Raw genomic sequence first — 15,130 nt, forward strand, 5'->3', positions numbered from 1 at the left:
GAAAGAGAGGAAAGGAAAAGCAAAAGCATGCTGAAATCAGTGCAGGGAAGGCTGTGTCCTAGTGTGAACAGGAGGAAAGACTATTATGAAGGGAAAGCAGATGTAATGGAGGACAAGAGTAGAAGGCTCATTTGAAACCATGTATTCAATAGACATAGTTGATAATATGTTAGACACCGGGTGTGTGTAGAATGGCCTAGCAAATGGTGTATGCATCATTCACCTCTGGACTATCTGACTGTGCCAGAAAGCCTGCGTCAGCAAGAAAACAGGCCCTGGCAATGTTGCCTCTGGGGATACCAGCCCACAACCTTCATTTGCTCTGTCTCTGCTACCTTGCAACTAAATTAATATTTTCAAAATACTCTGGCTGGGCTTGCTCCTGCCTGCATCTCATGAATGGGAATGAGACCTGTGGGGCAGTACTGGAGGAAGAGAGCTACTTGCCTCCACATTCCCCTGTTTGGAAGCAGGAGAGCTACAAGCCTCACTCAGGAAAGAGGGAGAGGCCATCAGACAAGTTTCCTTAACAGCCTGACCCTAAGTCCATTGATCTCAGTGTCAGAGGGCTTCAGCCTATACCACTCAGGCCATGATAGAGGTGTTTTGGGGACCTTTCCATCAGGCACTATGTACCTGTGCACCCAGAGAGAAGGAACCAGCTTGTGGCTTTATTGAGAAAGCTAAATATAGGTAGTACTGAAGCCTTGTTAAAAGAGCAGCTGCCCAGGCTGAAGACAGTAATAATTCTATTTAAGTGGCAAATCATCCATTGATCCCAGCAAGTCGGGGGTGGCAGGTGGGGGGAGGGTGCTCCAGCGTAAACCTGGAGTGAAGCCCTAAATGCATTACCACCCCATACATAATGCATGCACTACAGAACTGCAGGGGGCCCTATAAGAACAAAGCAGCATGCTTCAGGAGGCTGCCATGTGTCCGGAAGGGCCCATCATGATGTGTTTCTTTGATCAGTATCAAGCCATAATATGTAGATTCCTTCCCTCCCATGGAAACACCTGTTCCCTTGCCCAGCCATGCCCTGTGTGACGATCTCAACTAGCTGTTCTCACTGTGAGAGCAGGAAGACCAGGCCCCCATCACTTGTGAACTACAGATCTGCTTCTGACCCTCCCTATTCTCCTTTGATGGGTTTTGTGTCCCAGTTAGGTGCCATCTGACTGCTCCTGTTTCCTGCTCCCACCTCTTGCAGCACTGCGACCTAGACGGTCCCTGCCCTTCCTCCCCTTCCAGTGACTAAATGTTAGGAGAGAGAAGCTGATTGGACAAGGGTCTGAAAATCCATTACTGCCTTTAATAAGGGCAAGCTGGCTTCATTGCAAACCACTGTCAAAGACAGGAATTGTGTGAGCTTTAAAGGAACTCAGGCACAGACTCTTACTGCTAGACCCATGACTGCTGCTTATCTAGTATCTGAATGCTGGCAACTTGTCCCTCTCTCTGGTCCAGAATATGACCCTGAAGGTCACCAGTGATGCCTCTGGAAGATCCCAGAGCATCTGCAGATAGTGGGGGAAATGTACCTCAACCTCTCACAAGTGCGTGAGGAACACCAGGTTGCCATAAGGACTAAGATGATCAGTTGAGTCTTGTGCAGACATCTTGTTCTTTGTACCCATGAAAGGGGCATCATTTATCCTTGCTTCATAGACAGGGATCCAGATGCAAAGAGAGCCACTAACCAATATTCTCATAAATGGCCATAGATCGTAGGTACCTCAGACCTTGCATGCCTAGTCTGAGGCCTCCTAGAACCTTGTTATCAGATGTGAAGCATCCACAACTTCATTTGAAGTCACTGGCACATAAAAGTGCTGAGAATCTCCAAGAACCAACTTTAAAGTCTTGGGCACCCAAAAACTGATCTGTTCTCACTATCTTGAGTCTCTCTCAGAAAAAAAACAGCTGTAAGTAACACCCAAAATCACAGAACCCAGCTCTCTTGGACCCAGGTATTATCTGCTAAGGTATCTCTCTCCTGCTTTCTCTGCAATTCTGGCTGTGTTTGTGCATTGGTGCTCCAAGCCTGCATGTGTATGTGGGCATCATAACTGCTTCCATTATAGTAGTGTGTGCCTTATGAGTGTTTATCACAGTCCTTCACAACTGTACATGAGCATTAGCAGATACTGGACTTTGGATTTAAGCAGAAGGTGGTTCACTGTAAATGAGTATCAGGTGTTTCTTTTTCTGGGCTCAGTCTTGCCATGCATCTTATTGACCCAGAAAGAATGAGCTTGTGAGGTCAGACATTGGTGGTATGCAAAAGTCAAGATAAAGGACATCAGCTGAAGGGTACCTTGTCCAGTATTAGCATATTTCTGAAAGTGTGCCAGCATCTGATAGCAGTTCCTCCAGGGGAACCACCTACTGGCACTGGATGAAGAGTCATGTCACCCACATTTGCTAGCAACCAACCTTGCATGGTGTTGGTTTGACCATGTCTTTAGGCCATGATCCCATTCCATAACCAAGGAAACCCACTTTTTTAAATTGCTGCAGGTCAGCAGTTTAGGCTGAAATGAAGAGCTTCCTGCAAGCTTTAATACAGGATCTGATCCTGCAGTACGTACACACAAGGAGTATTTTTGTTGATGTCATTGGGCCTATTCAAGTTTGCAAGATGAGCTCCTCCTAAGGAGTCTTGTAGGAATTCTCACCTAGATTGCGGAGTGATTGTGTGTTATGGTGATAACTCTAATGGTTTCTAACCTGGAGAGAGACTGCTGTAGGAAATCTAGCAAGGACAGCTTGACTGAATGTGCTTTTAGATAGTCATGAGCTGGGTGAACCCTAGCAAGTAGAATAACGCTTGCAATGGTCAGGGGTGTCAGCAGGTCTGTAGATAAGCAGATGGTCTTCTGCTCATAGGAAATCTGGCTACCATGTTACTGGCTGGATGCAGAGCCTTCTACCTGAACACTGTATTATCCCTCCCTCACTTTTTTCCCTAATTTAAAACTAAATTTCACCTTCTCTCTTCTCCAAGTTGTCTGCCCAGCAGCTCTTGTTACAAGATGTGTGTGTGCCCCACATAGATTAGCTTCAATGCTAGTTTCTGTATAATGTTCTCCGGCATTTTATAATGAATGCAAAGAGTCACTTAAACAGATGAGTGCTTAATGAGCCCTCATGAAGCAGCTCCCTTAGCCTGAGACCAGACATGCAGGGAGTTCACAGCAGTTACTAAAAAGCTCCCTCAAGGATTTTTATATGTGACAGTTAAATGTGAAAATGTCCATCCTCATGGCAGCACTAAGGAAAGAGCACCCCAGCATCACAAGGTCCTGGAGATACAAATTATTCACACAATTGCATTGAACCTCTAGTATTTTCTGTTCCTCCTTCCATTAAATGTGAGCCACAAAGGCTGTCTCTCAATGTGACAATGTGGGCACATCTACATGAGATGATAGCTGCACGGAGTCCTAATAACACTACGTAGTAGCTCATCACAGCACGGACCGTGCTAATACACTACTGCACAGTATTCAGTGGTGCCATATGGTTGTTGGGGCCCTGGGCCAAGAGAGTCATTTGGGGCCCCTTAGAAGCTTAATTTTGATGACCTATGAGCAAGTTGGACATTTTCAATTTCACTTTGCCCTATCCAAGAAACTGCAATGAAAGCATCTTAATACTAGAGGTGCACCGATACATTGGTTCAATATCGGATCAGCACCGATATAAAGAAAATTGTCTGTATTGGAACTCGGCCTGATATGGCTGATAAATGGCCCATGCATGTGTGCAGCTGCAGCGCAGCATGTAGGCGGTGAGGAGCACAGCCAGGCAGCTTGAAGAGCTGTGTGCAGTTGGTAAGTCTGGTGTGGTGGAAGGGGAGGGGGAAGGGAAACGGTGTGAGGGGGGCAGATGAAGGCCCCCGCAGTGAGGGAGGAGTGGAGCTGGGGCTGGGACAAGCATTGCCCAGCTGGGATGGTGTGGGCGTGGGATGGAGCTGTGGCTCATCTGGCACTCACCTGCTCATCTGGCAGCTCCTGCTGCTGTTCCCACTGCTAGTTCAGGAGGGCATGGGGGGTGGGAAGGGGCGTGTGCCTCCAGATCTGCATGGGGCTGGGGCTGCACCAAGCTCTCCCTGGCAGGGTGGGGTTAGGCTCAGGGCAGGCACTGGCAGCAATGGGATGGGGGGGATGCAGCCATACCAAAATTTACCATAACACCCCTATGCCCCCAGTTTTGGGGCCAATACCAATAGCTGCCCTTCCCTTCCCCACGCCCCCCAGATGAGCCTTGGTTCTGTCCCACGTCCACCTCACCCCGGCTGGGCAGCGCTTGCCCCAGTCCTAGCTCCCCTCCCCACTCACCGCAGGGACCCTGATCTGCCCCTCCCCATGGCCCTTCCCAGCTCTGCCCCACTTCCACTACACCAGACTTACCAGCTGGAGGCAGCTCTCCCAGCTGCAGGGCTGCTATCAAAAATCGGATCAGTATCGGCCGATATGCCTCCTTAAAAATCAGCTATTGGTATCGGCCCCAAAAATCTGTATCGGTGCACCCCTTCTTAATGCAATATTGGTAATATAAATATTCAGTGTAATTAATTTTTTATTTTTATAAAGTGTGGGGCCCCGGGTGGTCACCCTGTTTGCCCTCCTCTAAGGCTGCTACTGCAGTATTATTAAGCTACTGCACGGTAGTGTCACTAAAAAGGTGTTTGCCAGCACTACTTCACAGTAACTCTGGTTACTGTGCATTTATTTAGTACTTGGTTATGCAAGTGCTGCCTTTGAGCAACACAAAACTAGAGGTCAATATTAAGTTTTTAGGTATAGCCAGTTAGAGCACTGGGATAGCTCCCCTCACAGAGCACCTGTGCGGGTGCTTGAGCAGAGCACCTACATGGAGCAACATGGTATAAATAGTAATGAGTCAATCATATTCATGGATATGAGTGTATCCAGGCAACTGGATGTCTGACATAGGATCTGTGTGTGTGTACATTACCTATGTTCCTACTGTGCATGGATAAGATTTTATATCTGGAAGCCTGCTGCTGAAGCATTGTGACCACACCACTTACCAGAGAATCATGGCCTGTCTTTGAATTGTTTCTAGCCTACTTAGTTGAAGAGAGAGTCTTTAAAACACAAGCCCACTTGAACTTGAAAGTTCATTCATAATCATCACTGAGGTTCATTATGGTCCCAAAGGTCATCCAAATCACCAGGAAGGTTTTCAGTACAGCAGGCTTGGTTTTGGATCAGATAGCCTTAAGAGGAGAAGAAACGGAGATAAGAGTCATAACAAGGCAGCTCAGTTGCATGGGCAACCTAGTTTGTGATTAAAATAATTTATAGGAGAACAACCCCTGAGAGGGTCTCAGTAAGGAGCCTGCTGAGCTGCTACTCATTTGCTTTTGCAGCCCACAGCTGCTCAGGGTCTAAGGAGCTCCTTCAGCAGGCAGGGCAGGCTGGAGAATTGCACGCATCTGGCCAGCGTGATGCGTGTACACAAACAAGTTACCCTTTCTTTCTGTCCCTCAGGGCACTCAGCAGTTTTCTCCCTCTCAGCCTCAGAAAGGTGAAGAATCTCTGTACCCTGATCAGCTCACCCTATGCCAGCATTTGTTACTCAGGATGTACTTTCACATGCTCCAATTCCCACTTCTTTTCAGGTCTGCTCACTCTCTCTTCCCCACCCTCCAGGCTTTGACCCATTGAGGTGACTTTGTCTCCAGTTCCCTGCATATACTGAGGAGAGGGGCAAAAGTATCCCACACCACAGAGATTAATTTTGTCACAGCCTCGATGGTCTTTCCGGCCCTTTCCACACCAAACAGCATTCTCCCCATCGCACTATTGGCCCCTCAATACAAGGCCTTCCTGTTTCAACGTGTCTTGAGGCTGGACCTCAATTCCTGCTTCAGGGCTCAACAGTCCTTCTAGGCCACACCTGGGCTCAGTCCTTTGGCCCATCCATTTACATCACTATCCCCTCAGACCTGCTTTCTACCCTGTCCAGGTGCCCTTCCACTTCTTATCCAACCCTACTCCAGGCTCTTCCTGGCTAAGGCACCTGCATGACTCACTTAAAGGACTCCCTTGTCGGAGAAAGGAAGATCCTAGGCAACTCCTCTAATAGCAGGCATAACTTCCATCCTAATCACCTAATCATGTGCTCTCTGATCAAGGCATCACCTGGTGGTTTATTCACTTAAATCAAGGAAAAGTAGATATAGCTGATGCTAGGCCCAAACTCCCAAAAGGCTACTTCAGTCAAAAACAACCACTCTTTTAAACAGGGGTCTTATCGTGTAAGTTTAATACATATACAGCTGTGCAAAGCAGAGAACTGCATGTATAACACTGTCTCATGGTTGCAACTTTAGCTTCCACAAGTCTGTCCCTGATGTGTTCTAGTTCCTTTTAGTCCGTCATCTAAATGAATTTTCACTTTGCGCCTCCCATCTGCAGACCTCCAAGAGCTTTACTGATACAAATTAAATTAGGCTCCTACCCCCTTCTGAGCTGCAGGGAATTAGGTTCCCTATCATTAAAATGGGGGTGGTAATGAAGCAGAGAATGACAAAGTGACCTGCCTGAGGGTTGAGTTCCTGGCTCTGTAGAATGAGTGCCTGACTCCCTGAGCTGGATGGTAAGTGCCAGACATGCTTCTTCCTCAGTTCAGAAAGAAACAAGCCAGGGTGTTCAGAACTGGAGAGCAATTCTGTCTGTTTAACTTTGGAATGGAGAGATGTTTTTATTCTACTCCCCTCTAAAATGCTGTCATTATTGGTCTTCGGGGGAAATTCTGGCTTGTACCTCTTGGACACATAGCCTTGAGGGGAGAGAGTTGACACAAGGTCACCTCTGTGCTGTCTAAATCTTGTGCCTCCTCAGCAGGTAAAAAGCCTTCAGTGTAAGTTACAGCAGCCCCCAGCTGCTCTAACTCCAGACAGTCCTTCCTGAGCTACTTATAGTCTTCAGTAGATTGGATGATGGACCTGCCCCAGCATAACCCACTAAGCTGTTCTTTGGGCCTTCCTTTACCCTGTTAGCTATTTTCCTCCTCAAACAGTTTTCCCCGAAACATTAAAAATCAAAGTAGAACAGGGTGTAGAACTAACAGAGTGTTTGCAGCCAATCACCCCATTCACTGTGCTTGTGTGTTATAGCTGTCCATTTGTCTTGTGTATTTGAACCGTAATCTTGGGAGGAGCAAAGAATATCTACTTTGTTATATTGGCACAACAGGGCTCTGCGTTTGGTCCTGCACCACTATCATAATAAATAAACCCATGGTGTCAGCTCTGTGCTGCAGAAACTCTTGCCTTTCAAATTGACATTTGTTGTCCCCATCTGCTGCAGGAGTCATGTGCATGGTCCAGCAAGCACTCCCCACTTCTTAATGTTGTAAGCAAAGTCTTTGCTCTGAGTTCAAAGCTGTTGACTTGTGAAGAACTTTCATCACATGGCTTGTATTGGAGAACCAGGTAGTTACAGACCTTGCACTCTTTACATATTTTAATGTGTGTACTGGGGAGTTTCCAACTTGCTGCATCGTCATTTTGATGACAAGAACCTGCATTAAAACAACATTATTAGGGGTCCACAGTCAAGTGCTCACAACTTAGAATTAAGAAAGCCTGTGAACCTGCATGTGGTAATGATTGCATGCTGCTTTTCCACATACTAACAGTGAATCCATCTCCCACAAGATTCTGGTCCTGTCTCTTTGTCCAACTAGTTCTTCCCTCCTCCTCACATTTGTCTCCTGTCCCTGTTCTCCTTTTTTCCTGACACCATTCTCTGTCCAAGTTTTCTTGCACAGCTGAGCCCAGTCCCTTCAGCTCCCAGTTCATTTCCTCTGATCCTAATTCCCAGTTTCCCTTTTTACCCTCCACACCAAAAGACTCAAGTCCCAATCAATACCTTAAGAACCTATACATCCCCCTTCCAATCTCAACTCCTGTTCCCTTTTCATTTGATTGAGCTCGCTTGCTCCTTGTTGCTTGGACTTCCACAGGGGAAACTCAGGGAAGACAGAAGCTACAAAGGCCACCTGGCTGTCAAGTTTCATCTCCTTGTTTCAAAGCATGGGGGTGCTTAAACTATTCACAGAAAAGGCCGCTAGGTTCTCTGAACCTGAACCAAAGCTATATTGTCCCCTAGCTTCATTCTCAGAAATTGCTATTCGGGCTGAAAGTTTCTGGACTGGACTGGAAAATCTTATCCAAAAATTAACAGGGGTTTATAATAAATTATATGGATTTCCACCAAGCCTCTTTGAGTCGCACCTCACCAGCTTCTCACCTCCCCTAAAATGGGTGAAGTTCTTTATTATGAAAAACTCATAGTGGTACTTTGCATGTCCTGGAGTCAGTAACCTTATCAAGCAAAAGGCATGGCTCACAAAGCCATCTGATGTTTTTGTAAGAGTGCACTCTTGGACACTACCATCATATTGCAGCCCAAGAGCCCCAGCACAGTTAATGCCTCTGATCTAGTGAACAAGCTCTTATGGGCTGCAACTATGCAATTCTCTGTTAGGCCTGCACTTGCCCTTTGCATGACAAGACATGTTTTTTCTTGCTTATGTTATGAATGCAATGGCAAGGAAATTGGGCAAATTTCATATGCATTTGGCAGATTCATTTGCTTTTCAGATCTGAGGTGGCTGAGATCTGGGTTCAGTTGATGTGAGCTCCAAAATTTGGAAGAGAAAGAAGGATTAGTTAACTGACTATATTTTCTTTGGTTTCTCTCTGCTACACTCAAGCAGGAAAAGTTTTGAGGACATGGAGCAGTGAATTGCTTTTCTCCCCATCTTTTTATTACTTCTTGTATTTCCAATAGCAAAATATAAACCATTTCTTGCTCCTCCTCTTCCTGCCTAACATGCTCCCTCATGACTAGTTCTTGGGCAGTAGTCTGAAAATAGGGAAATAAGTACTCTGTTCCCAGTTCTGTCACTTGTCTGTGAAACACCCACCTAATTTTGCAAAGTGCTTTGAGATCAACAGGTGGGAAGAGCTAAATCCACACTAAATATTATTTATTGGAGCAGGGTAGAATATTTCCATATCAACAAAATGTTCAGGAAAGAAACAGGGGACGTAGTTATTTCTGGTTCTGTTTATTTGTAACTTCCATTTATTATTCTCTTACATGAAGCTGTGTCTTTGGCTGGAAAAGAGGACCCAGACAGGCGCATTTACCAATCTAAGAATCTTAATGGCTGAATCTTGCTGGCAGTGAGCTGTCCCTCAGCAGATGCCTGCTCTGGGTATACATATTTAGTATCCTGTCTGCTTCATCTTGATAAGGAGTGATTGTGGTTAACCAAACCCTCATGCTTTACAGAGATCAGGGTGACCCCTAGCAGCTCTTGCTGTTTACATTCTAATCAGCTTTTCAATACAATTGCACCATTATGCCCGTCCAAATCCCTTTCCAGTTTTTCATCAGAGCTTTGGGCTAGAAGTGCTGAGCCAGATTCTGATCCCAACATAAAACTGGAGTAACTGTTGCAACGCATGGGTTCCTCTTTTTACACCAGGGTAATCAAACTCAGAATCTGGGCCAGGGCTAACTTCCTATGGTACAGTTAAAATTTATCAGACACCCCCCCTCATTGTCTCCTGCTGTCACGCAAGACTCAAATAGTGGAAAAGTCTGGAGCATCTGAGTAACTGGTGAGTGCAACTCACCCAGCACCATCATGGGAGCTAGAAACACCTCATTTTGTTTGGCTAAGTTTTTCTGAACAAAAAAGTTACAGGGCCTCTGCTTCCTACCTCCAAACCGCTAAAGACACCCGTGACATAACACAGAATCCAGGAAAATCTATTCTTGGGGGGTGTCCAGCCTGGCTCTATAGAGATAAATACATCAGCTGCTCCATCCAAGCACAGGACCTTGGGGTGCTCAGGCAATTCAGACCCCTCCCTCAGCTAGCTATTAGTTATAATGCTCGTACATGGAACAATATTGTGTTTTTCATCTATAAAGTACCTGATGCAGGTGAGCAGGTGTCAAGCTCCTTGTTTTAGAGAGAGAAGTGACTTGGCCAAGGTCAACCAGGAAGCCAGTGGCAGAGCCAGGACTAAAACTCATGGTTCTAACGCTCAATCAACCCATTTCTTATTCTTTCTATAGTGTCATAAATATGCACTGAGGAAACTGGGTAAACATGAGTAACTGTTTGGGAACAGGTGAGGGAACAGTCATTGTTCAGGGTGAAATGGAGAAGGAAAGAACAAGGCTGGTTGGTATGGCGCTGTGGGTTCAGTAAAATAAGAGAAAGTAAGAAGTGTGGCAGCCTGACTCTAGACGCTGCCCTACGGCACAGCATGCAGTACACCTGAAAGGAAAATGACTGCAGTTAATTGTAGCTGAGCCATGTCAGGGTTTCCTTCTTCCCTTCCTTGCAGCCTGTCTGAATCCCTTGTGATGTGGGAAGCCTGGGCTTTTCAGAGGGCATGAATGAATTTCTCCTTTCTTTGCAGGCCTTTGCACTGAAGCCAAGTGAAGAACCTCATGATTGCACTATATATAACTCAACTCAGCTAAGATTTCACTAGGAAGGAAGTGATTCCTGCCCATCGGAAGGATTTGTCCACCAATACAAGACTCCTGAGCTTCACCGTCCTAGCCAACACCCGCCTGCAACTTCCACCTTTGTGTTCTGAGGCCAACACACAACGCCAGCTTTCATCTTTCTTCCCATCAAAACTTGCTTTGGAAATCATTCCCCAGCCATGTTCCAACGTCTCACCAGCCTCTTCTTCAGTGACAGCAGCACACCTGAGGGCCTTGAGGAACCAAAACTCTTTGTCTCTGAGGAGGAGGAAGAGGATGGGTGGCTCATTATTGACCTTCCAGGTGAGAGAACAAGGGGAGGGGTACATTTCTCCACATACCTAAGCATGAGTGAGCCACTTCAGATACAATCCAACCCTTCCCATTCCTGCCACTGCCCCTCTGACCCAACCTCTCCCTGAGCCCGCATGGCTCTTCAGAGTCTGGTTGGCCTCCTGCCCTGCACTTGCTGATTTTGGCCAGGGCGGGAAGCAGAAATGCTGAAAATACTACAAATTAGGCAGTTCCCTTGGTATTTTGGTCTGAGGAGGTAGAAATCTCCTGAGGAAGCTTCTCCTTTGAGGATCTCCAGCCTGATCCCACAGAGCCACAAGATTCAGACTGCCAAACATTTGACTTCGAAATTTACTGGCACTGATGTGAGACATTGCCAACCCCATCTCTGTTCAAGCCAGGCTGCCCAGCCTAACTGCTCCAGGTAGCACTCTGGGCTTACCCCTCCTGTATCAGAAACTACAGCCCCTGCTCCCAGACTGAATACACCTTGCTGTTGCTCTGCAGTGGGGCGTTCCCTCTCTTTGTTGGCTGAATAGCACTTCCCAGCTCCAGGGCAGCTTGAAAGGAGATAGATGGATAGCAGTAGTGGCAGCCTCAGAAGTGCTGTCACCTTGTCTTCAGAGGGTTGAGACTGCTCACCATCAGCCCTTTAACATTTGTTCAAAGACATGAATTGCTGGACCTGGGAATGAATAAACGGTATGAAAGTTGCCACATATGCCACTAGAAATCATGTGACATCTCAGTGTTTGAGGAGGTAGTGCTCCATGACATCAGGAAGCTTGTCAGCTTATGGTAGGAGTATCATCAGTTTATCACGCTTAGACAGGCTAATGGGAGAGGAGCTGAAATATCATGTAACACCCAAGTCCTGATTTTGCTTCCTTCGAAGGCAAAGGCCAAAATCCCACAGATTGCAATGACAGCTGGACTGGACCTCTAAATGCAGCGCTGCTCGTGTGCACTGCAGTCACTGAAATTCAAGATTAAGTACTATGTGGCTGAGCAAACAAGCTCAAAGACAGACCACTGGTAATGTTTTCTGGGAAGCTTTGTGGAGCTGCTGGGATAAGGAATATGGTTTCACATATAGGCTGCAGAGTCAAATCCATCGGAAGTCAGTGAACAGAAACACTTGCTGTTTGATTGCCTATCACAAATGTATTGAAGAGATGAGCGTGAGGCATCTTTATCCCATTTAGCTCTGACAGCAGCTAAAGAAACAATAGTAGTCATGCCAGCTGCCCTGGTTTGGTGCAGTCTATCCATGTCATAGCACAAACTGGCTGGCCCAAAACTGGCCATGGCCCAAATGGGCTGCTAGAGTGCCATCTTCTCCTTACTGCACTGCAACTCTGCCCAGAAATAAGTAACTGCAGCAGTGGAATGGTTTGGATCTTCTTCCTCTAGGGATAGTCAGTCTTTGTCCTTTCTGCTAAATTTAAAACCAAACTGGGCTAAAACAAGGATAAATAAAATCTGTTTTAGCTCTGTTAAGCCTTAATATCAACTATAACGCCAAGAAGACTGAGCTCCTACTGGTTATGCTTTTTGAGCTCCTACTGGTTATGCTTCCAATCTTGGGAGAAGGGTGGCCGAGGGGTTATAGTATAGGTCTAGGGTCTGGGGGGGTTTGGAATTCAAGTCCTGCCTCCACAGCACAGACTTCCTGTGGGACCTTGGCCAAGTCACTTATCTCCTCTGTGATGGTACAATGAGGACAATAGCATTTCCCTACTTCATGGCAGTTTTGTGAAGATTAAAGAACAAGGTGCACACACATTGTAGTGATGGGGACCATACAGGTACCTGAGGCAGGTAGTCTTGAGGTGCTAGGCATACCTGTTGGTATCTGTGCTACAGCTGCCCTGGGGAAAACTAGAGTCTCCATTCCTCTTGTGGTATAAGCACTCAGGACTCGGGGCTGGTTCCAGCCCCTACAGCTTACACTATTAGTCTGCAGCAGTTGGGGCTCGTACTGCCATTGAACCTGGTGTTTTCTATCTAAAAATCATCAGGGCTGTAAGTCCAGCACTGTTCAGTCTGTCTCTTTCTTGCTGACTGGCAAAGAGTTTTGAGGAGGCAGGAGGGACAAGGAACATTTCCCACAACCCAGGTGCTCTGCATATGAGAAGAACTGTGGATTTCCTTTGTAAGTTGTCCTGCCCTAGCCCCACATCCCTCCATTGGTTATAATATGACATACAGGGCCACTCTCAGGCTCTGGAGTCCAGTTCTCTCTGGCTATTACCTGGGTCTCCTACTTCCTGGGTAACTGCCCTGACCACTGGGTGTTTGCCTTTAACTTATATGAGAAACCTCAGCTTCCTCTTGAGACAAGGTTTTCCCCTTGCAGGACTTCTGTCCCTGACCCAAATTCCTTTCATCACAGAAAGCCTCTCAACTCAAATGCTCCTGTGCTGCAGATAATAGATCCACGCTGATCTGGCTGCAAGGAGGGAGTGGGGAGCTACCAGATGGTAGTGAATCTAAAGGCAGGATCCTCACATTTTTACTCTGTAGCTCCCAACAAGTTCTAAGTCTACAAACCAGCTCAGCCAGTAGATATGGGCTGGACCCACGGATCACAATAAAGCAACAGACTGAAGGAGCTTTTACACATTAGTCCTGCTCATCCCTGCAAGAGCGAACAGCTCATATTATGTGTTGAAGGCAGCAAGATCTAGCTTGGCTGCAGGAGAATCTAAAAGATGCTCAGAATATCTCCTACAAATAGATGTGCCTGGTGCTAGATTTCTCAGTGGACTTATGCCAGAAAACTGGCCACTTGCTTTTCTTGACTTGTTTGGAAGCTGTCTTGCACCACTCAGGGTCATGTCTCTCTGTCACTCCTTTTCTGCCAGGTGAGCTGCACTGAGGTCCCACCTGCACAGTACATGGAGCCAGGCAGGAGGAAGTAGATCTTAAAAGCATGCTGGCAGAGAAAGGGAGCAGAAGTTGCTGTACTGTTTTGTCCTTCCTTGGAATTCCACTGTGTAGTTCACAGCTGGGCTCGTTGATTCAGAGCAGAGGGCACATTTAGAATCTCCCACTGTTTTCCTTTAGCTTTGAAATCCATTGAGGCTTTAAGTTCCCAAAGCACCAGCAATGCTTGTTGAGTTACTGAACCTCCACATGGTGATGCAATGAGGAGGGCTGGCAATGGATCTTCACAGCAGAATTCTTTGGCTAAGTACAGACAGTCAAAAAGCCAGAGGCTGAATCGATTCAGTCTTTGCAGGTTAGTCTAAACTGTGCGGATTGAATGAATAAGCAATGAACAGACACTTACTTTTGACTTGTGAAATGCAGCCACATGCCTGCAATGGCTCAAGTCAGAAGCTGGGGGTGCTAGAGCAGGGTGCCAGCCACTGCCAAGGGAAAGGGAAGAGAGAAAACCTCCAAGGCTCCCCCCCCTCACTTCCCCCCCACCCCATCCCTGCTCCAGAGGAGGGGGTGTGGTCAGGCACCAGCCTACTGGAGGGTGAGGACCCCAGCCCAGGTCTGCCAGGGGTGCAGGGGAGTTCACTTAAACCAGTTTATGTGTAACTTCTGTCCCTAACCTTCTAGTCTATAACACTGCAGTCTGTTGGGCCTTGCTAATGGTTGGGCCACAAGGTGATCTACTAGGTATATGCCCAGCAAATAAACAAGCTTTAGTTCAAGCGCCCCCACCACCCTTTTGAAGCGTGGGGACACTGATACATGAGACACTACGGCGCTTTAATTAGACTGGCTCTCAGAGCCATTCTAATTACAGCACCACCCCCTTCCCCTCCCACCCTTGCAGCATGTGTAAAAGTTCCCTTGAACTCCTAACTTTTAGGTCCCTTTATTGAATTAGGCTTGCAATCCATATACAGCAGCATACAAGTACTAGAGGAGTTTGCTAGGTCACCAGGCTAAATACATCTTTGATCACACTGGCCACGGTGCAGGCCAGGGTGGGGGCCTCTCCCTAATCACAGCATCCTGCTGGAGCCTTGCCACGTCCCCAACATCGGCTCAGCACTATAAAAGGGAAGGGAGGGCTCACTCTAGCATCCCCCAGCATCTAACCTGAGCCACTGCAGGCATGTGCCTGCATTTCCCAAATCAAAAGTGAATTTCTATCCATTTGCAAATTGGTTCGATCTTTGCAGGTTAGACTAACCTGCAAAGATTGAATCAATTCAGACTCGGGCTTCTTGAATGTCTGTCCCTAGCCCAGATGTTTCAAGGCTTCCTTTCAGTGCAAGACCTCACCTCCTGCTATTAAGGATCCACAGCCCAGG

General features: G+C 46.8%; 1 protein-coding gene across 3 annotated transcripts in view; it reads left to right on the forward strand.

Annotated features, from left to right (window-relative positions):
• TP53INP2 (tumor protein p53 inducible nuclear protein 2) overlaps window positions 1–15,130 on the forward strand; it is a 59,640-nt gene that overhangs the window by 15,994 nt on the left and 28,516 nt on the right. For all 3 annotated transcript variants that reach the window (XM_025205400.1, XM_025205398.1, XM_025205399.1), the window contains exon 2: window positions 10,487–10,862. In XM_025205400.1, the coding sequence (XP_025061185.1) occupies window positions 10,739–10,862 (124 nt within the window). In that variant the 5' untranslated portion in view covers window positions 10,487–10,738. The remainder of the gene's footprint in view (window positions 1–10,486; window positions 10,863–15,130) is intronic.

Source organism: Alligator sinensis, unplaced genomic scaffold (genome assembly GCF_000455745.1).
Source record: "Alligator sinensis unplaced genomic scaffold, ASM45574v1 scaffold511_1, whole genome shotgun sequence".
Classification (NCBI taxonomy): domain Eukaryota; kingdom Metazoa; phylum Chordata; order Crocodylia; family Alligatoridae; genus Alligator; species Alligator sinensis.